The sequence below is a fragment of the Mirounga angustirostris genome, unplaced genomic scaffold, assembly GCF_029215605.1.
Source record: "Mirounga angustirostris isolate CCGP_5_RB_7025 unplaced genomic scaffold, mMirAng1.0.hap1 SCAF_10, whole genome shotgun sequence".
NCBI lineage: Eukaryota > Metazoa > Chordata > Mammalia > Carnivora > Phocidae > Mirounga > Mirounga angustirostris.
In genome coordinates, this window is record NW_026991718.1 from 66,067,790 (window position 1) to 66,083,031 (window position 15,242).

The 15,242-nt window shown below is 40.8% G+C and overlaps 1 protein-coding gene and 1 pseudogene across 7 annotated transcripts in view; one reads left to right on the forward strand and one right to left on the reverse strand.

The window, feature by feature from the left end:
* LOC123851311 (RNA polymerase II subunit A C-terminal domain phosphatase SSU72-like) overlaps nt 1–4,831 on the reverse strand; it is a 28,928-nt pseudogene extending 24,097 nt beyond the window's left edge.
* Nucleotides 4,832–5,124: 293 nt separating this feature from the next.
* The window catches only part of PSME4 (proteasome activator subunit 4), a 110,761-nt gene continuing 100,643 nt past the window's right edge, over nt 5,125–15,242 (forward strand). For 3 of the 7 annotated variants that reach the window (XR_010405699.1, XR_010405700.1, XM_064572509.1), the window contains exon 1: nt 5,126–5,396. Coding sequence is in view for 5 of the 7 variants with exons in the window: in XM_064572509.1 (XP_064428579.1) it covers nt 5,155–5,396 (242 nt within the window). In the remaining 2 variants the exon portion in view is untranslated. Of the gene's footprint in view, nt 5,397–15,242 lie in introns of all 7 variants that reach the window. The other 4 variants (XM_064572504.1, XM_064572506.1, XM_064572505.1 and 1 more) reach the window with 2 other exon arrangements.

The following is a 15,242-nucleotide window of genomic DNA, read 5'->3' on the forward strand; positions in this document are numbered from 1 at the left end:
GATTGAGCCCCACACCGGGCTCCCTGCTCGGCTGGAAGTCTGCTTCTTCCTCTGTCCCTCCCCCTGCTCATGCTCTCTCTCTCAAGTAAATAAAATAAAATAAAAATAAATATAATTGTCTAAAATAAATAAACACGTCTAAAATCATTAAAGAAGTCATTGGAACCATAAAGAACAAAAGTAAATGAAAATAGAATAGCAGATTTGGAAAGGAATGAAATAGAACTTCTAAAATTAAAAAAATAATCATTAGAATTAGAAGCTCAATGGACAAGTTAAACAGATCAGATGCAGAATAACAAAGAATTCTATGAATTAGAAATAGGTCTGATAAAGTTATCCAGAATGAGGTAAAGAAGAAAAGACTTGCAAAATGAAAGTAACAAATATAGAGATTAGAATGAGAAGGTATAACATATATCTAATAGGAATTCTACAAAGAGAGAAGAGGAACAGAAAAATTGTGAACAGATAACAGCCAAAAATTTTGCATGATTGATGAATGATATGAATCTTTTCATTTAAGAAACACAAACCCCTGCAAGATAAATAAAAAGAAATCTACATCTAGTTACATCATAGTAAAATGGCAAAATGCCTAACAAAGAGAAAGACTGTAAAGCAGTAATCATAGAAAAACTCATTTTTTAGCTGTGATTTTCTCTTAGTAAAAAAATGAATTCCAAATATACTCTAATGAAGTGAAGTGGATGCCACGCTGCATGAGAAGAGCTTTTGGACAAAAACTCCAAAACTTAAAAATCATATAGGAGGGGCACCTAGGTGGCTCAGTTGGTTGAGCATCTGACTCTTGGTTTTGGCTCAGGTCAGGATCTCAGGGTCGTGAGATTGAGAATCTGCTTGAGACTCTTTCCCTGTCCCTCTGCCCCTCCCCTGCTTGAGAGCGCATTCTCTCTTTCAAATAAATAAATAAAATCTTAAAAATAATCATATAGGAACTATAGGGTGCCTGGCTGACTTGGTCAGTAGATCATGTGACTCTTGATCTCGGGGTTGTGCATTCGAGCCCCATGTTGGGCATAGAGCCTACTAAGAAAAAATCATATAGGAACTAGGGTAAAAACCTCTCATTTCTCAGGTCCAATATTCTTGTGCCTTTAGTAACTGCAACACAGCAGGAGTTTGGACATTTGATTATAGTAGAATGAATCGTTCTAATACAATTCAAATACTTCTAAAGGCAGGAAACTAACAACCTGTCATTTTTTTTGGATTATCAGGTAGTGAACCAAAGGCATAAATATTTGATTGGTAATTATCCCAGGCAGTTCCTCTAGCCTGAGGAGAAACCTCCGTCTTCGGAATATTTTCCATGAAGGGCTATTGCACTTCCCAGGAACGGATTTTAGTCAGCCTCCTGGAGGGGTCTGATAAGAAGCCAATGTCTCCCTCAGGGTCTGACTGAAAGCATGATGGGTTGTTATCTTTTGGTGGAGTATCCTGAGCTCTAAAAGATTAAAAAAAAAAAAAATGTTTGGGAGGTAGTCTGAGAAAATTAACCCCAGGCTTTGGGTTACTATCTCCAATGGTGAGTAGAAAAGGTCCCCCAGAGAAACTTAAGGTCTCCCAACTTCCTCACCTGAAGAGGTTTCACTAGTGTTTTCCATTAAGCCTCATATAGAATAACAGAAAGAGACGTCATCTTTTTTGTTCCAATAATTCTTTTGACCTTTCCAGTTCTGACATCCATTCCCAGGGAAACTGACATCATCGGAACAGCCTCTTTGAAATCTTAAATCCAAATATTCCTGTTCTTCCAGATCCCTTGCTCAGGCTAATCCTTTCACATTGCTCTTATACTTCATTAGGATCTGAGTCCCCTGACCTCTCTATCGGCCCTCTTCTCTCTTCAGTTAGACTTAAACCAATTTTGACATTAACCACTCTCTTTTAAATATTCTCAAGCCAATGATCTCTACTTGGAAAAGAGAATTCAATGAGATATTGTACGTAAAGCACTGGCTGAGAGAAGTGCTCAACAGTGGTAGCTAACACCATTACCATCACTACCACCAACATACATTCTTATTCCTTTGTCATTGTATCATACCAGACTGCATGGCATATAATCCTGGGCTGCTAAACATTATTGGGGAAAATCACTAAATTGTTCACACAGATGACAGTAAAATTTATGCTTCCAGACTTAACTGACAAGTAATTTTACTGTTTCTCTAATGAGTTTTCTGAATTTTGAGACTACTCTAAACCTTCTCCAATCTCAAATCTCCTTCGCCCCACTTCCTCCCATCATTCTTATTCTCTTATTTCACAGAGAAAGAAAGAGAGAGAAAGAAAGAAAGAAAGAAAGAAAGAAAGAAAGAAAGAAGAAAGAATCAGAAAGAACTCCTCCAACCTCCAGTCACCAAATCTGCAAACCTTTCCGCCTTTGCACCTATCCTCCCCTGCCTTTCTCCTCTGACAATGGAAGCACAGTCTGGTTTATTGCTAGAGGCCAATGACTCCACATTCTCTCCCACTCTCTGTCATCCTCACCCACATATCTTCAACCTTTCTCCATTGGTTCCTTCTCATTAATATTTAAAACATATCCCACCTTGAAAAATTCCTTTTTATTCCAGCTACCTCCTTACCTCTCTTTTTCTTCCCACCCAAACTTTTATTTTTTTATTTTTATTTTTTAAGATTGCTTTTCTTTCCTTTTTTTTTTTTTTTAAGATTTTATTTATTATTTATTTGAGAAAGACAGAATGAGAGAGAGCACGAGAGGGGGGGCGGGTCAGAGGGAGAAGCAGACTCCCCGTTGAGCAGGGAGCCTGATGCAGGACTCTATCCTGGGACTCCAGGATCATGACCTGAGCTGAAGGCAGTCCCTTAACCAATGGAGCCACCCAGGCGCCCATCCCACCCAAACTTAAAAAAGGTTGTCCGCTTTTACCAACTCTAGTTATTTACTTCCTATTTTCCCATTGTCATTGTAATCTGGTTTCCACTGCAGCACCCCTGAAACTGTTGTTATCTGTTTTATCAGTAACTCCAATAAACTCTCCTCAGGTCTCATTTCACTTGACTGGTCAACCACTTTTGGTACATTATTTCCTCCAACTGAAATACTCGTCTTTAGGAATGCCCACCTTCCTAGAACTCCTACTTCTCTAACCCCTTCTCATGAGTATTTGTGGTCTCTCTCCTCTCTCTCTATCCATCCTTAAATATGGTACTCCTGAGAGTTTGGTCAAGGGCCCTATTCTTTTTATACTGTTAAACTAATTACATAAAGGCCATTAGACTGAAGTGGCTCTAATGTCTTTGCCCAAAATCTGTGTAAATGCCTCAAGGTTATGAAATCTAAACACTAAGGAAAACCAGTCACAAACAGCCGGTTGGGTTTTAAGCTGTGCCCAATCAAATAATCTTTCTTTTGTCTCCACACCTTCTCTACCTACGTCTTTCCCCTGGCTCCTTCCTGTCAGGGCTCCTAACCACTTCTGGTTTGGCCCTGTCCAATTCCGATAGATTTTTATTCAATAAACTCTTAAAATTTTCAATAAGTCTCAGTTATCTTTTAACAATAGTCTGTATCTCATTCTCTCCAATCCTACCTATAATGCTAATACATATCTCAGTTTAGATCATCCTCCTGATCCATACATCAAAGTACTTTTCCATCCTTTAGGAATTCAGCCTCCAAATCTGTTTCTGCTATCTCCGTGAAGGACTTTATTATCTATCCATCTTCCCAAACCAGAAATCTGAAATCATCCTGTTTCTTCCCATTGTTTCACTCTTCACATTCAATCAGCTACCAAGCCGAGGCCATTCTTTTTACTGCAATAGTTCTCCAATCATTTCAACTGACATCCATGCCATCAGTATGTCACAGCTTCTTAAGGGGTCCTCCAGTTTCCAATTCGAGTCTGTTTTAATCTGTTCTCTACAGAAAGAGTGATTCTTCGAAAATGTAAATTTTATCATGCCATTCCTATGCGTAAAATGTTTCAGACTTTTGTTGCTTTTAGGTTTAAAGGTCTGAAAACTCCCTAGTATTTCTTCCTAGGTTTCAATCCTGCACTCCTCTTGCAAGCCATCTGCAGCCATTCTGAACTTCTCTGAATTCCTGGAGTGCATGCTTGCAGCCTCTAAGCTGTTCCCTCAGCTAAAATACACCTTCTCCTCCTTTTCCTAACCAGCTCTGCACTCAACGCCTTTTACCTCAGTTTTATGTATCTCGTCTCGAAAGCTACTTGACACCCCTCCAGTTTGAACTAACTCCTCTTTAGGTGTTCCCAAGGCATCCCGTACATACCCAGCAATTAGGAGTATTGTCTTGTAACTGCTTATTCCCTAAAGCTCCAGTTGACGGTAAAACCCTGGAGGGCAGAAACCACGTGCTCTTCTCGTCTCAAGGGCCTAAAAGGAGCGTCTGACACACAAAACAGTAGTTCGATTAATATTTGTTGAATGAACATTCACTTTTTTGGAATGAGGGCGGCCCGAAGAATACCAGAAAGAGGAGGGCTTAAAGGAGACTGAGCAAACAAATCTATAAGTAACAAGTGGGATGGATACAGAGTACCTAGGTTTTTCCACACACTCGGGGTGAGGGACTAGGCCCACTGCCTCGTCGGAAGGCACGGCGACTACGGGCTCCCGCCCGCAGCGCAGGGAGCGCGCGACCCCAAGCGAGGGAGGACAATAGCTTGGAATTCGGCCTCGTGTTTCCGGTGGGGCAGCCTCGCGCTCGCGCCGTGAGGCCCGGGGGTGGGGGCTCCGAGCCGGCCCCACGGCGAGGGAGGCGCGGCCCGCTGGGCTCCCGCCGCCGCCACCGCCGCCGCCGCCGCCGCCGCCACCTCCTCCAACACCGTCGCTCCGCCCCGCCCCGCCCCGGAAGTGACTTGAGGCCCGTCCGGAATCTGCGGGCCCGGCTGCTGCAGCGTCATCAGCCGAGCCGGTGCGGGGCGGGCGGAGCGGCCGCTGCCGCCGCCAACGAACCGGGACCGCGCGGGGGCCAGCAGCGCGCCGGCCAGGGGAGGGGGCCCAGCGGTCGGGCCGAGGGTGACGGGCCGCCGGCGGCCGCGGGGCGACGACGACGCGGAGGAGGCGGAGCCCGGAGAGGGGTGGGGGCCGGGGAGGGTTAGGGTGGGAGGGGGTGGGGGGGGTGTCCCTAGGCTCATGGAGCCGGCCGAGCGGGCGGACGGCAGGGATCCCCCGGAGCCCGGCGGGCTTCCCGGCCCGGACCCGCGGGGCTTCGTCCCTCAGAAGGAGATCGTCTACAACAAGCTGCTGCCCTATGCCGAGCGGCTGGACGCCGAGTCCGACTTGCAGCTGGCCCAGATCAAAAGCAACCTGGGCCGGGCCGTGCAGCTCCAAGAGCTGTGGCCCGGGGGCCTCTTCTGGACCAGGAAACTCTCCACGTAAGTGTGTTCGGGCCTGCAGGGTGGGCAAAGGCTCAGTGGGAGGGCGTCCGGGGCGGGGGGGGGGAGGCCGCTCTTTGTCCGCACCGGACCGCTGGACTCCGCTCTGCCCCGACTCCAGCCGGTGGTCCCGGAGGAGTAGTCGGAGAATCGCGACAGGAAGCCTGGGAAGCACTCAAGTCCCCTCCCTGCTACTTTCCTGCGGGACCTCCTTGGTCCTCGCCAGCCCTTGACGTCCTCCCCAGCCCTCGACGTCCTCCCGAGCTGCTTCTCCCCAAGGGTTCGGGTTGTTGTCTTCCGACCTGTGGGGTCCTGGGGAGCCGGAGGGCACCGGGCTCCCAGGGAAAGAGGTGAGCGGTCCCCCAAGGGTCCTCCTTGGACCTTTGCTCAGGAGGGAGGAGAGACAGAGAGGATTCACCTATGAGGGAGCAACTATTGACTTTTCCTTGTGTTTCCTCGGGCTCTTCCTCTACGGTCTCCGCCTCTTCGTATCCTTCAATTCATGTCTAGTAACTTTCTGAATGAGGAGGAGGCCGTAGGGAACTTGTAGGTTCTGCTTTTTTGGGCCTGCTCAGGCTTTGTGGGTTTGATTGAAAAGATTGGTTTAAAATCAGCCCTTAGCTCATTCTCGGGCTGTACACTAGACGTTAATGTTGAGAATGTTGAGTCTTAGAACCTCCGGAAAGTGTGTTTCTCCAGTTGTTACATTTCCTTTGGGAATGTGCGACCCTAAGGAAAATAGAGAAGAGAGCTGTCAGATTGTCCAGGGCATTATGAGTACCTGGCTTGTGTTAATTTTTGAGTCTCTCAGATGAATATAGATGACCTAAATCAGTTTCAGTTGTTAAATTATTCTTTTATTACTGTTACTATTTTTTTGCACAAACACCCCGCAAACTATAGTGTTACTGAAAATAAGGGGGAAAGCAAGTAAAAATAGTCTTGGGGGGAAAGGTTAGAGACTTTATTTATTTTTTTTGTATACCCCAAACCATTTATGTCCAAATAACCAGCAAGATGGGCATCTTCACTGTGTCAGAATAATTTTTTTTAAGAAAGTTGTGCTGTATCTTGCTTGGTTAACTGTACACAAAATCTGGTAACATTGTATGCTCATGAATGTGGGTATGGATGGATAAACATACAAGACATAAGTCACTTATCCAGTGTTTACCCAAATCTGCTGAGTGAACTGGGTGATGACTCAGGGTTTTGTAATGCAATAGTCTTCTCTACATTTCCTCACAGGATGATTCTTATCTGCCAGTTATTAGGGAGCCTCTGACAAATTTCTCATCTCCTCTTGAGGGTGGTAGTGGTGGGAGTAATACCTTTTTAATTAAAACTAAACTGAAACAATTTGCCCTTTTCAAAGAGAGACCATAAAATGTCAAGGTTAACAGCTCTCCTCTTGATTAGAGTATGGAGAAGTTTGTGTATTTAGGATTCATGGGAGACTTTGGAAAAAAAGAAATGCAACAGGGAGAAGAACCACTTTCAGTCAAAAGAGAGGAATGTTTTATAACTGATTAACATCAAATGATTTTTCAAGTGAGCCTCCTATGTGTTTGTGTTACTTAGGCACAGTAAAAATAAAGTTACTTTGTCAGTTCCAGTAATTCCCCCATTTTAATCACTCTTGTTAGATTTACCGGAGAATAACCATTTTGGGGGACACAGCTTCTTTTAGATGCATAATATATAAGTATACCAGTGTGTGAATGCATACCTGGTTTGGATTTCTTTCTTTCTGTTTTATTTTATTCATTTATTTATTTATTCTTTTTATTAACATATAATGTATTATTTGTTTCAGGGTTTTTATTTTTTTATTTTATTTTTTCTTTTTATTAACATATAATGTATTATTTGTTTCAGGGCTGGTTTGGATTTCTGAATCTGGAATCTACACAGAGTTAAGCTTTGTTTTCTGACCTATTACTAAGCTTGGCAAATTAGCACCTGGATTTGGATTATTTTTGATTTACTAAGTATAAGTAGCTTTTACCTAGAAACAGCTAAAAATACAGTGGAGACAGTCCTTGGTGTTTAGGGCAAGATTGCGGTTAATAAGGCTTACTAGCCTATGAACCCCAAACCATTCATGTTTAAATAACCAGCAAGAAATGCTGTTAGAATTTTATTTTGGAACAGTGGTTAAATGCTGCAGACTGATTCTCAGGACTGCACTATGAGACATTTTGAACTTGGTGGGACATGTTGTGATCTTGGGTGTATTTTTTTTCTCCTAAGTCATGTTAAGGTGACCTGTTTATAGTTGCACTTGTTGTTTTTTAATGAGCCTTGTGTATTGCACAAGTTTACATCTAAATGATGCCAAAACATGTGATGACAGCTGTCAGTTACCTGAGTAGTGATCATATTTAGTACTTTGTAGAAGAATGGAAAGTAGTAATGAAAATAAAATGCGGGGGTGCCTGGGTGGCTCAGTTGGTTAAAAGTCTGCTTTCGGCTCAGGTCATGATCCCAGGGTACTGGGATGGAGTCCCATATTGGGCTCCTTGCTCAGCAGGGAGCCTGCTTCTCCCTCTCCCACTCCCCTAGCTTGTGTTCCCTCTCTCGCTGTATCTCTCTCTGCCAAATAAATAAATCTTAAAAAAAAAAAAAAAAAAGGAAAGAAAAGAAAAGAAAATCTAACTTCTACCGGTAGCTCTGTGACTGTGGGAAGGCTACTTGAATCCTGTGTTTCAGTATTCTTGTGAAAGAAATGAGGGGTTGGACTAAATAATTCCTGAGAAACATTCCTGGTCTGGCATTTCATGATTTTATTTTTTATCCTGTAGAGCCTCAAATAGGCCAGTGTGTATTTTTCTGCAAGGACTATTTGAGCAGCTTGTGAAGTACTGGAAATAGCTCTATAGATCAAGCACATTCCTAAAGACCAGAGTGTAAATGCTGTTCAGAGGCACTGGGACTGGATCCCGGACACCCCTAATCTGGGCATCACAGGTCTGTGTGGGGTAGAGTTCTGGTTTGGGGATACTCAGGCTCCCGCTCCCTTTTTTTATTTTTTACCTCACTTAAGTGCTTACTGTCATTCTGTTTCAATCCATTTTGAGACTGTGGGTCTGTGTAACATCTCTGTGAAGAAAGGTTATTTCTGTGTACTTTAAAAATTGGCCCTGTGGTAAAATACAAGCTCTCTTGTATGGACAAGTTAAAGTATTAGAACTGCATGAGGTAATATCACAGGGTATGTTTTTAAGAAGCAGGGAAACAAATTGGAGAAGAGAGGCACAAGCCTAATGGTCTTTGGAAAACAGCAGTAAAGACAGCTCCTGGACTCAAAGTGAAAGGTGTTGGTGGATAACTGGTACGGTCCATGTAGAGAATGACAGAGTTGAAGAAAGAGAATCTTGAAACTTATTTTTTCTCCCTTTTCCCTCTGAACCTTTCATGTGTGGTGAGGTCTAGTTTGAAGACGTCAGTTGATCTATACCTGGCTTTGCCGTGAACATTATTATCATCTTGGTCTTGCTTAACCTCTCTCAGCTTTAGGGTCCTCTTTCAGAAAGTGGGAGGAGTATAGACTCTTAGTGGTTTTTCAAACTTAAAACTTACCCGAGGACTGTTCTATAAAAGCAAAATCTTAAACACAATATTGGGCTCCTTGGGCAGGATAAAGTTGCACTGACTTTTTTCTTTTTAACACTTCACTGATTATAGAACCCCCTAAAGCCTGCTCGGGGCTCTGAAACATATTGTTTGAAAAATCACTGAGTTAGTCCCAAAGGGCCTTTCTAGCTCTGTGTTCCTTTAAATTGATCTGGAGGAGGGAAAACAAGTGAATAGCCTACTATTTCCTAAAGTTTACTCCATCCATAATCCTTTCTTTTGTGTTGCTTTTTTTTTTTAAAACAGAATTTTGATTTTAGTGAAGGATGTGCACTTGGTGTATTATGAAACAAATTTAAATGTCTTACTTGTTATAATGAAATATTCTTTGCTGTTTTCTTATAATGAAATGACTCTATTATACTGACAAATCATTTCATTTGCTAATTAAACTATAACTTCTTTGTTTAATTATCATTAAGAACATGATACAGCCTTCTTGGATAGGAATTGGATTATCCCAGTTGAAACCACATAATGTATTTAATTAGATTATATAACCACCGGAAACGTAAGTTTAGTCAAGGTATGAATTATCAAATACACTGAACTTCTTTTGTGGAAAATAATAATCTGACCACCGGAGCACCCAAATTTGTATCATCTCTGTGTTGGGGGAGAAAGTAGAAAATTCCAACCACTGAATCTCACCTGTTAACACGATGTACTTATTTGGATATCTAATGTTTAAGTGTTAAAATTGTGAAGCACACAATAAATAGAAGTGCTTTGTACTTGTAAAAAATCTTGAAATCTTGACAAATTACCACATTGATCAGTGAGAACCAGTTAGGGAAAGTAGTAGAAAAGGTTTGCCTTTGTTATTATATGACTACACTCAAAACGGGAAACAAAATTTCTTTGTTGAATTGATTTGAAAGCTGATTTTCCATAGAAAAACAAAGTAAATGAATTAAATTATTTGGGGACATGAATTTTTCTGACAAAGTTGTGTAACAGTGCAATAAACTGTCCTTCACATTTCTTTTCTTTCTTTCTTTTTTTTTTTTAATTAACCAACTTTAGTTTTTAGAACAGCTTTAGGTTCAAAGCAAAATTGAGCAGAAAATACAGATATCCCCTGTACCTACACACGCACACATTTAATTTTTCATAGCAATCTCAAACTTAGATATTATATATGTGTGTGTGTGTGTGTGTATATTTGAGGCCCTTCCCATTTTTCAAACACCTTTTTAGTTTCTTTCTTGCCTTACTTGCTTTCATTCATTCTTTCTTTCTTTTTTAAGTAGGCTCCATGCCTGATGTGGGGCTTGAACTCATGGCTCTGAGATTAAGAGTCACATCCTCTACTGACTGAGCTAGTTAGATGTCCCTCAAGAACCTCTTTTAATCATTCTTTTATTTTTTTTAAGATTTTATTTATTTGACAGAGAGAGACAACAAGAGAGGGAACACAAGCCGGAGGAGTGGGAGAGGGAGAAGCAGGCTTCCTGCTGAGCAGGTAACCTGATGTGGGCCTGGATCCCAGGACCCTAGGATCATGACCTGAGCTAAAGGCAGATGCTTAACGACTTGAGCCACCCAGACGCCCGTTAATCATTCTTTTAAAACACCTTGTTAGTTTTTTCTCCTTACTAGTTAATTGAATGTTTTGCAGAATCTCATTTGTCAATATATATGATTTGAATAGTTTTTGAATACTTTTTTTATTTTCCTTTAAACATTTTTTATTGTGGAAAATATCACACATATACAAAGAAAGACAATAATACAGTGAACTTTATGTACCCATCACCTATGTTCAGTTATCAACTCATGGCCAATCATGTTCCTTCCACTCCCATGCACCCCCCATTGTTTTTGAAGCATATTACTTCATTCATAAGTGCTTCCAGTATGTATCTGCAAGGGAAAAGGAATTAAACCAAAAAACTCAATACTGATGCCATTCTCAAGCTTAGAAAAATGAACGATAATCCAACATCACTTTGATCAATCTCATGAAATTCTACTTGCAAAATTTGTGGTTTTACTTCTGAGTTTCCATTTGCATTGTTTTGTCTAAGGTTTACTTCAGACAGACCCCATGGGCAGTGGTTTATAATACAGCTTCTTAATGAACATTTGTGTATTTTGGCATTGTTCTTCTCCCCCTCTTAACTGCGGAGACATAGAATCCGTCCTGGGGCAACCAGGACTTCCTTGAATTCTCTCCATTTTGAAAACAAAGATACTGAGGTTCTTATTAGTTAATACATAGTTGGATGCAAAGGAGTAGTGGCAGGAGTCTTTGAACAAATATTTTCTGAGTGCTTTGTGGGGGCCTGGCACTGGTTTTAGCCCTTGGGATATGTTAGTGAAAGATTTCTGCCCTCTTGGGAAGTTCCAGTGCTGCTTTTCTGTAAGCACACATTTTTGTTCTTTAAGGACAGCCTAGGCAAGGAGTAGCTCCATCAAGAAACTTGAGGAAAGTAAATACGAATTCTAAGGTCATTACTTAAAAAAAAATTCTTATTCTGACCAGTACGTTTTAATGCTCTAAATGGAGGCACTGAGAAGGGCAGTTAGGGAAAAAAAATTAATAAAACAGTACTATTCCTTGTTCAGAAATGTGAATGTATCATTTAAAAATAATTTTCCCAAGTGGTCTTGCTGCAGTGCTATAAAATAAAATTGTCTTTGAAATATATGTTCTTGACTGAACTAAAATGGAGGCAGTTTCTTATTTTTTTAAGGGATGCTTGTTTATTTAGTAGTAAATAAGGGCACAACTTCTTAACCCATTTTCTCATTTTGGAACCCAGGTGTTAACTTTTCTGTTAAATGAGACTTATTTCTAGTGAATCTTCTCTCACTGCTCTCCTTTTCTCCTTTTTTTTTTTTTTAAAGATTTTATTTATTTTATTCATGAGAGACAGAGAGAGAGACAGAGGCAGAGGCAGAGCGGGGAGCCTGATGCGGGACTCGATCCCAGGACCCCGGGATCATGACCTGAGCCGAAGGCAGACGCTTAACCGACTGAGCCACCCAGGCGTCCCTCCTTTTCTCCTTTTTATTACAAAATCCAAATCTGTGTTTCTTTCTGACCTGTGTAGAAAATTAGATCAAAATCTCATACAGTGTGAATGGCAAGTTGAGAATAGGGTAATAACAGCAACAGCAAGCAAACAACCAAAAAAACCTTTATATTCACTGACACAGCCACTGGAATGTTAAAAGCAACGCATACTATAAATATTCCCATTTGGAATCTTGAGGTTGGCTACTTCCATATTCGGCCTACACTCAGCATTTCTTCCCTTTTAGTGCATTCTCTCTTGATCCCTTGTTTGTGCTTTTGTAGTCTTTGTATATAATCTTCCCTCTACTGTGAGCCTTCTTCCCTCTACTGTGAGCCCTCTACAGTGTCCTCCATGTTTACTTCCTTTCCTCCTCTCCCAGCATTTACTACAGCAGTACGGCAGTGTATATGCATTCATTTGTACTCAATGATATTATAATTAATTTTTTGGTCTTTGTAAACTAAAGCATTATGGAATTCTAAGAAATTACTACTTTTACAGTCAAAATGGAGAAAACAAATATAGGATGAGATCTATTTTTTTTTTTTTAAGATTTTATTTCTTTATTTGAGAGAGCATGAGAGCGGAGAGGGTCAGAGGGAGAAGCAGACTCCCTGCTGAGCACAGGGAGCCCGATGCGGGACTTGATCCTGGGACTCCGGGATCATGACCCGAGCCGAAGGTAGTCGCTTAACCACTGAGCCACCCAGGTGTCCGGAAATGAAATCCTCTATTTTAATACGGGATTCAAAAGAAAGTTACATGTTTAGTAAAAGAAACGGAGGGAAGGAGCATTTTGGTTAAAGAAGAGAATGGTGTGTTTCATAATCCAAAGTGGGAGTCTGGGGGGAGTGGGTTTAGCAAAGTTAATTGGAGAAGAAAGCAGATTATATTGGTTGCATCAGTGAGTTTGAGACTTTCATTTAAAAATAAATCTATAATGATTGTTATGTTTAAATATTTAGTACTAAATAATTTAGTGTAGTTAATACAACTTTTTTTTTTTAAGATTTTATTTATTTTAGGGCGCCTGGGTGGCTCAGTTGGTTAAGCGACTGCCTTTGGCTCAGGTCATGATCCCGGAGTCCTGGGATCGAGTCCCGCATCGGGCTCCCGGCTTGGCGGGGAGCCTGCTTCTCCCTCTGACCCTATCCCCTCTCATGCTGTTTCTCTCTCTCTGTCAAATAAATAAATAAACAAAATCTTAAAAAAAAAAATTAAAAAAAAAAAGATTTTATTTATTTTATTTGAGAGAGAGAATAAGATAGAGAGAGAGAGCATGAGAGGGGGGAGGGTCAGAGGGAGAAGCAGACTCCCTGCTGAGCAGGGAGCCCGACGTGGGGCTCGATCACGGGACTCCAGGATCATGACCTGAGCCGAAGGCAGTCGCTTAACCAGCTGAGCCACCCAGGCGCCCCGTAGTTAATACAATTTTTGAACAGGTGAACCATACAGTTTTGGTAGTGATCATCGCCTTTTTATGCTATTTTGGCTTTTTTTCACAATAAATAGACCCTAAATTTTAGAGTCTAAAAATAAAGGGGGGCCTGGCTGGCTCAATCAGAAGAGCATGCGATTCTTGATCTCAGGGTTCTGAGTTTGAGCCCCACATTGGGGGTAGAGATTACTTAAAAAGAAAAAAAAAAAGCTTTAAAAAAAAAAAAAGAAAAAAATCAAAATACAGTAAAGACTTTTTCCCTTCCCAAGAAAAAACTAACACCTTTGAAATGGGTTTGAGAATAGTATTGTAATTCATATAAATTGGAAATTGCTTAAGAATTATTAAAAATGCTTTCTAATCTCCTAAAGGTAGGTACTCTAAAAGAAATGTGTTAGTAATCTTTGGGCTCTTAAGTGTGAGTATTTCATTTTGTTTTCTGACAAATTTCTTTTTTAAACCAAGGATGAGGTAGAAATTTTTAGAGTAAGAAACTTTATGAATGCAATCTTTTGCATTAGAGTCTAGTTTATATTTTGGGTGGATTCCTAAAGAGTTTAGTTGGGATAGTTTCTGAGGGGAGGTGGGTTACTTCCAGACATCCCAATAAATAAAATATTGTCAAATTTCTGCCAACATAAATCAAACAGTGGTCCCTATTTTGTGTATGTCAGGAAAAAAGTTACCATTTAACAAGTTCCGGAGTGATTTAAAATGTGATTTTTAAAAAATCATAATTAGACAAATACCTTAAAACTTTTTCATTTTGCAGAGTTGGTTTTTTTTTTTTTTTTTGGTAGTTTGTATGGTCTCACAATCTGTCATGTGTATGTTCATTTATAAGTGCTTAATAGAGAATTTTTCATTTGTGGGTTATGACCAAAGCATTGTGAAATCAATTTAGGTCTTGACCAGTTTTTTGTTTGTTTGTTTTGAGGGGGTTGTTTGTTTGTTGGTGAACTAAATTAGAATTATTAGAGTAAATTTAAAAGTAATAAGGCTGAATGTTTATGACCTTAATTTCAGTTTTTTATATATTTTTTTTCAGTTTTATATATGTTTAAGTATATACCAGGTTATATATTTATAATGGTGGGTTGTGGCTCCCAAAATATGAAAGCTACTGATTTTATAGGTTTCTTTCTGTAATTCAGATCGTCTAATCAACACCTACACCTTGAGCCACAAAGACACGAGGGGTAAAAACGAAAAGTTCCAACAGGTTCAAAAATCAGTAGACTGCAGGATCTTGCAAGAGAGAATTAGTTAATGGATGATTGAATGAGTGGCATAGGTACTACCTACCATATGTTGAGGCCTCAGAGTGTGCCAGCACTATGCTAATGACTTGACCGTCATTATTTCACTTAATTTTCACAAACGTCCCTATGAATTGTAGGTACGTTTGTTATCCCAGTTTTACCTTTGAAGAAATGAGACTTAGTGAGGTACGGTATTAGCTGATTTGTCTAACGACCACAGGGCTTGCTCTTAACCATGAGTCCCAGAGGAAGGAAACTCCCAGGCTCTATAGCCTGGGAAGGCCACCTGGGGAAGAACGGCACCTGAGCCTTGAGGTGGGATTTGGTTAGGTGAGCAGGAATCTTGAGAAAGCCACTTAATGTGGGGGAACAAAGCTATGAACAAGTCGACTACGTAACTGTTAAAGTCTGTATTTGGAGCACAGTATCCGGAAATAAATCCGTTATCTGTCTCCCTCTAGGCGGTATGCCCCAGAACCATTTG